Source organism: Helicoverpa armigera, chromosome 1 (assembly GCF_030705265.1).
Source record: "Helicoverpa armigera isolate CAAS_96S chromosome 1, ASM3070526v1, whole genome shotgun sequence".
Classification (NCBI taxonomy): Eukaryota; Metazoa; Arthropoda; class Insecta; order Lepidoptera; family Noctuidae; genus Helicoverpa; species Helicoverpa armigera.
Window position 1 is genome coordinate 3,978,046 of NC_087120.1, and position 13,876 is coordinate 3,991,921.

The 13,876-nt window shown below is 36.4% G+C and overlaps 1 protein-coding gene across 2 annotated transcripts in view; it reads right to left on the bottom strand.

Annotated features, from left to right (window-relative positions):
* The window catches only part of Dhc1 (Dynein heavy chain 1), a 61,931-nt gene extending 55,401 nt beyond the window's left edge, over positions 1–6,530 (bottom strand). For both annotated transcript variants that reach the window (XM_021330083.3, XM_064040761.1), the window contains exons 1-7: positions 6,398–6,530; positions 6,025–6,287; positions 5,720–5,904; positions 5,181–5,341; positions 4,474–4,590; positions 3,802–4,083; positions 3,309–3,633 (exon numbers count right to left, since the gene is read on the bottom strand). In XM_021330083.3, the coding sequence (XP_021185758.3) occupies positions 3,309–3,633; positions 3,802–4,083; positions 4,474–4,590; positions 5,181–5,341; positions 5,720–5,904; positions 6,025–6,287; positions 6,398–6,493 (1,429 nt within the window). In that variant the 5' untranslated portion in view covers positions 6,494–6,530. The remainder of the gene's footprint in view (positions 1–3,308; positions 3,634–3,801; positions 4,084–4,473; positions 4,591–5,180; positions 5,342–5,719; positions 5,905–6,024; positions 6,288–6,397) is intronic.
* Between the last annotated feature and the right edge of the window lie 7,346 nt (positions 6,531–13,876).

A 13,876-nucleotide genomic window follows, 5' to 3' on the forward strand; every position in this document is an offset into this window, starting at 1 on the left:
ACCCTATTAAATTAAAATAAAATGCGTACGGTATTACAAAAATGGATATTGTTATTTGTTTTGTAAATAGTGCATAATTCTTTTACACAAAGCAACGAAAAATAATTATATTATTTCAGTTTGTTTGCGGTCACGTAACTCTGTAAATATAAATAAATATCTATCTATTCATGATAAACTCGAAATATTTATTTTATTAGTACAGTTTATAAAAGTACGTATTATTTAGTTTGACAAGCACAAGCGAAATGAGGGTTTTCTAAAATGGCGTCCACCAGGTGGCGCACTGAGTCGTCAGGTCCAGGTAACTGTCAAAGTGCTTATCTTTACTATGAATAGTGAACGATTTTAGTGGTTTTTTTATTTTATAATTAAAGCACTGCATTATTGTTTTACTATTGAGGTTGAGTAAATAAAAAAAAACTAAATCATATTGTGTTAACAAATTTTTCAACTACCAGTGACTTTTGCACCCTCTCTCTTAGCTCAATTTTTAGTTCGGAAACCTTATTCTGACCGTAGTCCATAATAAAATCAATAACACTTCCAATATAACAGAATTTCAATAAACAATAAGTTCGGCACCTACAATTCCATACTATTTGACAGCTGTTTGGACCAGACGCATACGTGGCGCCACCCGGTGGCAGAAAAAATTTCAAAAACCCTCATATTGGGACGATGTTTTTAGGTTATTATTAAACATGATCTTGTCGTTCAATGTATTCTAAAGACCAGATAGAGAAAATAGCTTTCCATTTCTATATATAAACGTTTACCGTATCTTTTCCTTTTTTAGTGAATTACCCCCTTACTCATAAAAATCTCTAATCACCCTCTAAGCAACATTTTAACTAATCACTACTTAAGGCTCTATTAAATGTTAGTTAAGACATGCTTAAGCAACGTTTATAAGTAAGAATTTTCTTAAACACTGCTTAAGTATTACTTATTATTTAATTCACGTTTATAAGTAAGGCTGATAGTTTATATCAGCGCCATCTGACCAATTTAAACAGAACTCCGTCAAAAGATTGAACTGGGGTACCAACTACCCTCAGAACAAGGTTGTTTGTTGAAGTTCCGTGGTGTGGGGTTGAACTTGTACGCGTTCTGTGTGAATGAGTAAGAGAGTTTCTGTAGCTTCTGTTTGAATTCTTTGTAGGCCTTATTACTAAGACAATAAGGTTTGTTTCTTTATAGCTGCAGATAGATAGATTGCGTGCAATATTCAAGATGCAGCCACCTCTTTAGGTGTTCTGTTGTCCTAGTCACCGTGCGTTAAAAGAAGTCTTTGGCGGTATGTGAACCCCGAACTGAGATATAAATGAATAACCTCACAATTATGAATTAGGCACTTCGCACTCGGCGCTGTATCGTAAGCATATTGATTCAACACTATGCGTACGCTTTTTGGAAAATGCTTCGATTGGCGGCGGGTTTAAATACAAAACGTTTTTTGATGTTTTTCATTAAGAGGGCTATCACAAATTTTCGCGAATTTAAACGTTTTATACGAGTTTTGATGCTTTGGATATAGTCACAATAAAAAAACAAAAATAAGATTCAGAAAGTTTGATCATTTATCTTGAAAGTGTATTAAATAAATATTTTAATTTGTCCACGTACATCAGTAAAATCTTTGTCTCTGCAAAGGATGTTTCATAAAATGTTGCTTTTGGGTATCTTTTGATGCTTCGGTACTCCGAGGATATAGCAATTTAACCATTTATAAAAATGTTCAAGATACAACTATATCTTGTACTTGGAAGTGCTTAAATCAATTTATTACAATTCATACAGTATTACACCAAAAATAATTCTATAAAACTGAGAGTTACTGACAATTTTCCGTACGAAACTATATTTTTTATCTATGAAAGTATAATCCAAATTCAAATAAAAAACATTTAATAATTAAGGTGGTATTGTTATAAAGCTTGAAAAAAAAAAAAATGGTCTATTTAAAAGTAAAACAATATTTTAAAATAATTTTTGTTTGCAATGCAAAAATCAATATAAATCTTGTGACGCGCGGTGTTCAACACAAAAGTCCGGTTAAGCAGTACACGGCCTCCTAGGCTGAACTGCGAGATGCCATACCAAAAAAAAAAGGTGTTCAACTTTAGTCAGCGCCAGGCGCTTACCGAGGAGGGACGTATCGCTCGCTGTTGCGCCGCGTAAACTCGCCGGAGTTCGAAAAATATAGCGCAACCTACGCATCTAACACGTTTTGATACTAGTGAGTTTTATTTTATTTATTAGTTATAATGATCTGATTGAAATGTAATATACATAAGTATTAGGCCATGATATTCTAATTCGAAAATGTTATAGATTGGGTTCTCTTTTTTTGATGTTGGTTATAAAGAAATATGTACGTAAATGTCATCGTCGTTAGTTTCGCTGTTGCATAATAATGTAATTGGACTTCTTTGATTCTTGCAGGATAATGAAAGCATATTTAATTCAGACTATCAGACTCAATTGAATACCAGTACAAATAATATGGTAAGTATTTTTTGTCACCCGCAAAAGGTATACGTGACATATTTGTTTTAATAAACTATCTACATTCCTAGTTTTCATTGTTGCAGGAAAATGAAGATACAATACATGGAAGCAATTACTTATATTTGATAAACATGGTGAAAAGTTTGGTTGTCGATTAAATAATTTAAAAATTGTAAACGATTACTTGTTTATTGTAACTCAATCGAGCTATTCTAGGTTATAAAATTCATCTGTACAAATAATATTTCATAAACTATAAAAACAATAAATTATTTCGGAAAAAAGTGGCAAAGTCTCAAGTTTGTTTGTGCCGCGTGGCGGTCCGCAGGTGTGCGTTGCGTATTTCACTAAACGCACACATGCGCAAGTGCTGCCGGCTATCGTCTAATTTACCTACAACTGAGCAATTCGATTTTGTAATAGCGCTCTTAACATTCGACATGAGGTGTGATCTTAAAGTTTGCTGCTATAATACATATACGCCGAGCGATAAGATCATACCGCATATCGAATGTTAATTTATGTAAAACATGAATAGAACACTATATTGAATTTCCCCCTACCAGTCGATGAATTCAAAGTCAAAGTTTATCTATATAAATATTTTTGTTTGTTTCTTTAGTATGGATAAAGTCTAGAACTAGGTACTAACCATTAGAAAGCCACATTATTTGCGAGTAACATAGGCTATAATATTTTATTCTGATACGGGCAGTAGGGAACTACGGGGCGCGGGTGAAACCGTGGGAAAACTGCTAGAACGTTTTTATTTTTAAAATGGTGTTTAAACTTACCTTCTCCCAGCAACAGACCCTCCATCCTTTTCTCAAACAGATTGTTGTAGTCATCCATTAAATCGAACATAGCTATTATCTTGTTCAACCTTTTGCAAAACGTGTCGAATTTCCCAAAAACATAGTTCTCTGAAAAACTAAACTGCTCTGTATTTGGTAAAAAAGCTTGATTCTTGACGAATAAGTATGTTTCTCTGTAAGTCCTGTTCAGGTTGATACAGTGTATCAACTTGTCCCTCACCAACGCGCGCTCTTGGGACCAAATCGTTTCCTTGAATCGGCACGTAATGTACTGCTTGCAAGTTTCTATCATTTGGTTGGTTATCTAAAAAAGAAGTAGTTAAACACTTAAAACTTCTCAGACATAGAAATAATACAAAAAACGTTTGTGATGTCCCGGAATGATCATCAATTAATCAGAAATATATCCAGCATTTACCAGCGTAACTTGCGCACCCCATCAAGATCTATGTCTGCAAAAATAAGCACATACCTTGACCATCAAAGAAGAGATCCTTTCTGAAGTATTATAGAACTGCGACACACTATGTATCAGCCTGACTGTCTGCAACAGACTCAGTATAGAATCCTTGATCTTCACAGGATCGTCCAGGTACAGACTGTGGCAGCATTTCTCCATTGCTTGGATGAACTTGGCGTTATCTTTCGCTTCGTTGTAGCAGAAGGTTATTTTGTGATCGGTATCCCGCCACAGTCTTATTACTTTTGAGTTCGCGATTTGTAAGCAGCTAAGTGTAAGTTGGACTTCATTATCCTGGAAGGAAAATTGGAGAATAATAATCGTTTTAGTACGTCGTGGTGACCTAGTGGGTAAAAAACTAGCCTCTCAAGTATGCAAGCGTGGGTTCGATTCCAAGTCAGACCAATACCAATGCAACTTTTCTAAGTTTGTGTGTACTTTCTAAGTACCTATATTTTGGACACCAATGAATGTGTTTCGGATGGCATGTTAAACTGTAGGTCCCGGCTTTCATTGAACATCTTTGACAGTCGTTACGGATAGTCAGAAGCCAGTAAATCTGACACCAGTCTAACCAAGGGGTAATCGGTTGCCCGGGTAACTGAGTTGGACAAGGCTCGGGAGATGAATCGTTTTAGTTCGTATGTCATTTTACACATAAAGTGGTACACTTAAAATGCTAACCTGTAAATACGACACGAGCTGCGAGAACTGCGCGCCTCTCTTCTTCCAGTACTCCAGCTCATCCTGAGGACCACTGGAGTCCACCTCACGTCGCAATTGTTCGCTTTCACTTAATATCTGAAAGTTATTAGTTCACAGACATTTCTCCTTTTTTTAATACGTTAATGAAATAAATAGAGGTATAATCCGGAATCAAATTAATTTGTTAAGAACACTCTCATAAAAATCTCAATCAAGTATCATCAAATATACGGAGCTACACTATTTTCTCCGTCAATTTAATAAGAGATTTTACAATGTGACCGTAAGGCCCGAGTCACACCGAAATGGCAATCGCGCGCAGCGGCCGCTAGCGTCGCCGCTGGCAGCAGTTGACGGAAGCTGGCGGCCTCGCGCGATCTCCAAACCCCGCGCGCCTGTTACCATCTTGACTAGTTTACTTGACTCGCGGTGCTACGAGCGGCCTCCCGTCACCGCTGGCATCCGCGGGCGAAACACCAACAAGATGCACGAGCCGCGCGGCAGCCAATAGCTGCGGCCTCGCGACCTTTTCAAGCGCTACTGGTCTTTTAAATATGTAGTTAAAGTTTAAAATTATTTCACTACGAAAGTGCTCGCCGCGTCGCTGCCGGCCGCTGCCATTCCGGTGTGACTCGGCCCTAACATACAATCACAGCTTATCTAATTAATTTTTTTCATTCCCCTACCTCCATGACTTTCTTAATCCATTCGTTGACGCGGTCCTCTAACATGGTGATGGTGGTTGGGTTCTTGGCCATGTCCTTCAGCTGTGAATGATCTTGAAGTTCTGCCATGTGAGACTGGCCATCGTCGAATAAGTTCACTTGGTTGCATACGTCTTCACACACTGGGAAACAAATATGATTATCAAAAAGTGCGTTTATTAAGATTCTTTTTGAAAACCGTGCCATTATACTCCTCTAAAGTTTGAATATAATGTCGTAGAAAATTAACACTCTGCCTATATAACTCGACTTCAACAGAAAGACACTGAATCCACATTGATTTACACTTAAAACAGGCTCTGGTTTTGCTGAAGTTCGCCAGACAACTTTAGCATTCTCTATTTCCGACAAAAAGACCTAAAGTGGGTCATCGCCTAAATGGTCTAAGTTTTTTTTTTATGTCCCACTGCTGGGCAAAGGCCTCCCCCATAGCCTTCCATTTTTCTCTGTCCATCTCTGTTTGTAGTCAAAGTTTATGTCACAATTATTTATCCTTTTACCTTTCAGGGCACTGCAGAACGATCTCAAACCGGGTAGAAGTTGATTCTTCACGATCGGAAACCTTGTCTCGTCTTCCTCTCCATCGCTGCTCGGATGTGCCAAGGCGTTCATGTAGACGTGTTCCATCACTCGTTCTATAGCCGTCACCAGCCCCACTTGCTGGGCATTCAGGATTCCACAAAATCTGTATAGCACATCATGTGATTAATGCCCTTTTGAGGAAACGGTTACATGGGAAGTGGAAACCACTGGCACATATAGTTTTTTCTGCAAAGAAAAAATTGAGGAATAAAAACACACTCACAGGTCTTTATGAAATCCTTCTTCTGGTAGCTGTTTACTGACGTTTATCCGGAACATGTAAATGCAGACGCCTGTGAATCTGACGTCCCAGCCGTCAGACAGAAACAGCTTTTTCTTCAGAGTTATTATAGGGGGTGGTGGTTTCCCTTGGCCTTTTTTCGTGCCTTCCGGTAGTGGACGATGCTCGATTTCCTCTACATCTTGATAGTACCAGAGAAGCTTGTTCCTCATGTGTGGTAGGAAGAGCTGGTTGATGTCATCCAGCTAGAGGAAAAAAAACATTGTAATGTATGACTTGTTTCATAGACTGTGACAATACTGTTACACTTACACTGCACTAAGGAACCAAATGTACTGAACATGCGAATATATACCATATTTCCTTCGAACACATGGTCCATGATGGCATGTCGCGGGAGGCCTGTGCCATCAATCAGGAGCTGGAAGGTGAACTCCAGCCGGGGGTCCATCTCCCCCCTCCTCGCCTTGCGCTCGCATTCTTCTCTTCTTTTCTGAAATTTTAGAGATTCGTCAGGTATTTCTTTCACATGCCACATTAACTTTTTGTGTAGGTGAGGGTCAATAGCACAGACCATGAGAATATCCATAACATCCTCTTCCTCCTCCTCCTCACTAGACCCTGGCTTAATTCCGTGAACAAACATTTTACCGCTTTCTTACAAACAGCGGACCGAATAAATACACTAAAATAAAGTGACCAGAAATATTTGAGCTAGGTCTAAACCTTCCTGTGACATAAATTCAGACTGAAAACTTCCATTCGCGTGTTCAGTTCACCTCATAGACCTAGGTGTTGTTTTTTAGTTAGATTATTTTGTTATGGCCCTGTCGGCGTCTGGTTGCGGTCTGTTTCGAACTAGCCTAGGGCCCTATGCAAATTAATGAACAGATAGATGGGTTTCATTAAGGCAGCGGGTCGCGCGGGGGGATGGCACGGCGCCGCACTTTCCCATAATGCTGCTCAAGACACGCAAATTACTTCTGATTGTTTCAGGCAACAGGCATTAACGAAAAGCGGTTATTAGAAATACATTTTCTTTTTTACGATATGACAGTTTTATAATGGATTTTCGTTGGTAATGGTTTAGATGGCAAGCTAATTGTTACAGTTATTACAGCCAGCATAAAAAATATTAATTCAGCAAATAATGACTGTTTCAATTATCACAAGCAATCAAACTTTCCGTTAGTAACTCAGGAAATTAAGCTAGTAGGTATAGATAGTTCAACTCAGATTTGCGCGCGGCCCTATGTGTGCGTCGGCTTGTAAATATACAACTTTCATTCGTGTGACAGTGACGTCGTCCGAGCATGACGTGTTCTCATCGCTTTTTGTTATGGGTACAGTCGTTTACGAAAATGTCTAGTTCTTCACGGAGAAAATGTTTTAAGGAGTCAGGTAGCGTTTCAAAAAAATGAAACAACATTCAAAGCTTTTTATTATTACATTTTACAGTTTATCATTATTTTCTCATACGGCTTTTCAAATTGACATTGACAGTATCTAAGAAATAAATGAAGTGAAATATCTAAGATGAATTAAATACTCCTTACATATTTTCTAGCTCGGGGTACGCGGACAATAAATAAATGTGTGGACTAAGAATGTAAAAAGACCTATAATTTAGTATAATAATGGAAACAAAATGGGGGGGGCGAATTAAAAAAAAATATATTGCTTCGCATAATGTCGACCAAAATAAGACGGAAATAATGAAACTCATAAATGAACGTTTAAGTCAAATTGGTGAAGGGATGTTGGGTAATACTTGTCGACATGTACAAAAGAAAAAAGAAGAATACTATAGACATTGTGACATGGAGTCAGAATTTATAATTAACATTGGTGAAAGTAGCGAATCCGAAAATTCGTCATTTGATTTTTCAAGTAGCGATACAGAATCATTATAAATAAATAAACTAAATTACGTAATAACTGTACTTTAAACAGCCGTATACAACCCCTAAATAACTGTATTTGTACCCGACTGTACCTCTTGTCACGCACACAAAGTCACTGTATATGTACAAGGGTTACCCACACATAGGGCCGCGCGCACGACTGAGTTGAACTTACTATATAGTCTTTCCTGTTCAAACTTTGATAGCACATAAACTGCCCATTCTTACATATCCTGGAAGACAATAGTCGCCTTTCATAGAGTTCCTGGTTCCTATTTCCACTTTGGTCGGTGTGTCAGAGGCCACTGCCGTAGGTACTGGAACGAGTGCTTTGTCTTCCTCGTCATCCCTGAACACTATTCTATTTTCATCTAAAGCAACTTCACGACTTTCGTTAGCCAAGTCTTCACGACTTCCAGTAGTCACAACTGCGTCAGTTTGGTCTTCAGAATCCTCATAGGTGCTTTTGTCAGAACCTTGTACAACTGTCTTTTCTTTTTTTATTTGTTTGAAGAAGTCTTTGCTGAATAGTATATTAATAAGAACAACGTCCGTGTGTTCGTCATCAATAAACACAATCTGATCAGCAGTGCTGGGAATGTTCCTGGCTCCGGCGGCTCCGAGGGCTATCAGGACGAGAAGAGTGATCACCTCCATAGTTAAGAGACTGGTTATCAGTGAGCTGAATATGTAGTCGCAGTAACTGATGGTGAGGGAAGTGATCGCGCTCGCTGCCAGCCGACACTGTGTGTCTCGCAGCTGAACCCATGACTATATATACTGCTGCTCTTACAGGATAACTCTATTTGTTCACATGTGTATGTCATTTACATAATACCACAAATAGTTTGACCGATTACATGTGGTTTAGGTTTAACCCTGGATTACCTTTCGTAGAATTTAACAATAGTGGTTTAACCTGAGAAGTTCACATCTTTTCCTATTCCTATGGGTTTTGGTTTGTATTTAGCTCCGGATTTGTTCAGTCTAAGGAAACAGTTTGATAAAGAAATTATTTAGATTTATTCACATGGCCAAATGAAAACTTTGATTTTAGATACTAAACTAAAAACGTTTATTAAGCAAACTATATCATGCAAAATGTTTATTTTATGATAAAAATATATAAGTTTAAAATTAAAGTAATACACGATCCCTTTAAATTATTGAGTTCCCCAAGGCACCATTTTCGGTCCTTTGCAGTTTAGCAATTGTCTTTTTTTAAGTGAACTGCTAATTTACTATCAGTGGGCATTGACCTGATGATCTCACTTAAGGGCATTCCAATTAACCATGTTTTAAATACCATAGAAATCAAATTTTCCTTTTATGCTGAGGTAATTGATTTCTACTTACGTAGCCCATATTCTAAAAACTGCATGGCGTAAATCAATACTAATACAATAAAGAGAAAAAACGTTTGTTGTCTGTTTGTACCCTAAAGTCTTAAAAAACTACTAAAATGACAAGAAACATTATTTCACTGTTGGAAAGCTACACTCCTCCCGAGTAACTTAGACTTCATTTTATCCCGGTACGGGCAGTAGTTCCACGGAATGCGAGTGTAACCGCTGGAAAAAGGCTACATTCCTCTCTGTTACGTAACAATGCACCTGCAGGTACAATATAAGGATTCACTTAGCTCGGCCGAGCTTCAATTTAAAAGCAATTTGCTAACGTTGGTTAAGAGTGCTGAGTCTAGGCGTGTGACCGCGCTCGACAATTTAAAAGGGGAACAAATATAATGACCACCATAAAATGCTTTGATACCCTTAGTTTTGTAACCAGAAATATCTACTGAACACCAGAAAAATAAAGTCTAAAAATGTAATAGTACCAGCTATTTTAGTCACGACTTCACTTTAAATTGTATTCGACCACCAAGTAAATTATCACCAACTCTTGACGACCAAATTAATGTATTATTTTTGCCTAAATAAGTCACTGTGATTGCCATAAAATGTAGGCTTATTACCAAATAAAGTATTATGATGCCACATTAAGTTATGTGTCCGGCTTGCAATGCATGCGTGAGTGTCAGTATGACGAGTGAGAAGCGAAAATGGAAGAAAATGACATATTGCGCCGACCCCAAGTAAAATTGGGAACAGGGCAGGAGAAAGAAGAAGAAGAATGTGTTTCTCAATACACTCCCTCGAAAACACACTCTTATCGCACTGTTTAGAGGCATGCAATAGACAATTTTCCACCCTAGTGCAGGAAAAGGGTCCCCATAATGTTATTACATTTATTGTATAAGGCCGAACTTATTTTTTTGGAGTCAGTTTACTTAAACAGGATAGCAAGATGTAAAAACTTTGATTATCATTTTATATTAAAACGCTGGTATAATTTTGAAGATCATTTACTACTTTTGGTGATCATTTACTACTTTTGGGATAACAATGATTTATTTGGACTCATTTTGCTTAAATAGGATAGCAGAATTTAAAAACTTTGGTTATAATCTTACTTTAAAATGGTGGTTTAATTTTGGTGATCATTTACTATGTTTTGGCTTACGCATGATTTATTTTGGAGTAATTTCACTTAAATAGGATAGCAAAGTGTTAAAACTTTGGTTTTTACATTAAAATGCGAGTTTCATTTTGGTGATCATTTACTATTTTTGTCTGCTATTTGTTACTATGTCTGGTGATCAGTTAAACATAAGCCATTTAAAAGTTAAACGCTATTTAATCCGTTAGGATAGAAAGAAAAGTCTTCTTTATGTGAAACAGCTAATAATCTACTATTTGTATGTTATTTGAGTTTATACTTTACATACTTTTTGAGTTTGATATCTTCATAATACAATAAACAATAAATAATTATGTCATTTCAAACAAGTACATAGTTAATGATAAAGTGGCCTTGTTACAACTTGAAAAGTTAGTTTCAGCGTTATCTCGTGGAATATTCCTGGTGCACCAAAAGTACTAAACTGATAAGTGCAACTACGAGGATAATTAACTACTTAATTAACGAATAAGTCCTTAAATATTACAGTATCAACATCCACAAACCGCATTATGTGCTGATTGTAAAAACCACAATTATCCCGAGTCTTCCCCAATATTTACCAAAACAAAGTCATAAAGGGCATGTGGGACCATATTTCCCGTTATCATTTCTAAAAGTGTTATTATTCAGCTAATAACAGACTTTAGATTTGTTATTTAAACTGTAATGTCTCCCATCTTCTGACCCTGAATGTGTGAAAAGGCAATTCTTTGTATTGCTACCTAGATGATAAATTGAAACATTAATCACCACACTGGTGGTAACTGCGTCGTAACACAAAGCGGTTAAAGAGGTATTACATTCGACATATATCTTGGTTTAATACATGTACATACATTTGATAGCTTTATAACTTTGTCAAACGATTAAATCAAACGTGAATGACATTCAAATCAATATGTCTGCAAGCAATATAATAATATCGTGGACACTTGTAATCCATCTGCCATGGCCCGAGCCTTTTCCCAGAAATATTAGGGTCGGCTTCCAGTCTAACCGGATGCAGCTAGGTACCAGTGCTTTACAAGGAACGACTGCCTACAGCCTATCTGACCTCCTCAACCGAGTTACCAATGGACACTTCTAAAGATTATGTTTAATGCTGTGTAGTTCAAGAAAGTAAAAAAAAAACTAACTTGGAACTTTATTTGTTAAGTGTAAAACCACCCTTGTTCAATGCAGGCCGCATGACTGATGTCGCCGACAGCCGTCACGTGTTAACCGGTACATACATCAAAGTGCCGCCCATTGCATTAATAGTACCTTAGGTAATAGCTTAATTTAGTTATAGCTAGCTATTAGCAGTAGCTTCTAGTGCTGACTTTATAAGGGAAAGAGTTTACTGTTACTGCATATTTTGGAAACAATTTCCAATAAAAAGAAAATATTTTTATATTAAATCGCCGCTTCTTTGAACTATTAACGTAAAAAACATGCGAGTTTTGAAGATTTTTTTCTCTTAATAAGATTTTTTCTCCTCTTTCTTCTTCTTTATAAGGTAAACTTTGATAGACCATTCCCACCACTCCAGTAACCTACACGTATCATTCTAACATGGAGTTAACAAAATTATCTGAGACTATAAATGAAATAAATAATGATATTCAGTAATTATGTGAACAGCTAACGACCAACATTACTTATCCTGCATAAACTAAACCCAGTTTAATTATAATTAGACTAAATCACTCAAATTATCAATTATTATTAACATTTACTGAACTAAATTATAACTAAAAATAACCACATAATAATTGGAGCTAACACAAGGTAAAATAGTCTCACGTATAAATCTGTTTCTAGGATTTCCGAAACTTAAATCAAATGACAATGGCTTTTGTCCCATTAATGAAAATATAATGGAATTCCAATTATTTACCCATTAACTACCTATTTATATACTCATGGTAAATACGAGTTTAATGTTTAGAGCTCCCGCACACTAGCTACTTTTAGTTGGCCGATAGTTTGTTTGGGCTCGTGGATCATTATGAAGATGAAAACAAATCATAAAAAAAATATATTATTTAGCCGGTATGAGATCGACTGATAGCTTTCATTGGAATTAAGATATTCTTTGAAAAAAAAACTTTGATTGAAATTCAGATTTTCTTTAAAAAAAAATTGCCAACCAACTGTCGCCCGACTGTTTAGTCGGTAATGTGCGGGTATAGATAGTTCAACTCAGATTTGCGCGCGGCCCTATGTGTGCGTCGGCTTGTAAATATACTACTTTCATTTGTGTGACAGTGACGTCGTCCGAGCATGACGTGTTCTTATCGCTTTTTGTTATGGGTACAGTCGTTTACGAAAATACTAGTTATTCACGACTCAAAGCTTTTTATTATTAAATATAGATTTCATTATTTTCTCATACGTCTTTTCAAATTGACATTGACAGTATCTAAGAAATAAATAAGGTGAAATATCTAAGATGAATTAAATACTCCTTACATATTTTCAGGCTGGGGGTACGCGGGCAATAAATAAAAGTGGACTAAGAATGTAAAAAGAGGTATAATCTAGTATAGGTAATAATGTAAACAAAATGTGTGGGGAATTAAAATAATTTAAATTGCTTCGCATAATGTCGACCAAAATAAGACGGAAATAATGAAACTCATAAATTAACGTTAAGTCAAATTGATGCAAGGAATGTGGGGTAATACTTGTCGACATGTACAAAAGAAAAAAGAAGAATACTATAGACATTTTGACATGGAGTCAGAATTTATAATTCATCTTGGAGAGTAGCGAATCCGAAAATTCATCATTTGATTTTTCAGGTAGCGATTCATAATCATTATAAATGAATAAACATTAAATTACGTAATAACTGTTTTTCTTTAAACACCACACACTCCCATATAACCCCTAAATAACTGTATTGTACCCGACTGTACCTCTTGTCACGCACACAAAGTCACTGTATATGTACAAGGGTTACCCACACATAAGGCCGCGCGCACGACTGAGTTGAACTTACTTATACAATGGTTTTTGTGGTCGTAAGATCTATGTTGTTTTTAACTAACTAAGTACCTATATAGACTAATGAAGTCAGGTGTGAAATAAAATATAGACGTTTGAATTTCATATAGAATATCAATTTGAATATGCGCTAACGCAATCCCTTGTCATTAGATCTTAGAAGCTAGTCCATCATCACTGTAGGTAATTCATGCCGACTTTGAACACTTAGATACACCAAAATTGTAAAGTAAACCCCTAATGGTATCGTGTAAACGTTTTTAAACTTTATATAATTGCTACAATTAGTTTGATGATAATGTTTCAGCACGCAAATCAATTTACTCAAATGAATTGAATACATTTCTCAGTAATATTTGAACATCAAAATCAAAAATAACACTAGTTTACAAAAAAATATCTTTTTTTTGTTCATG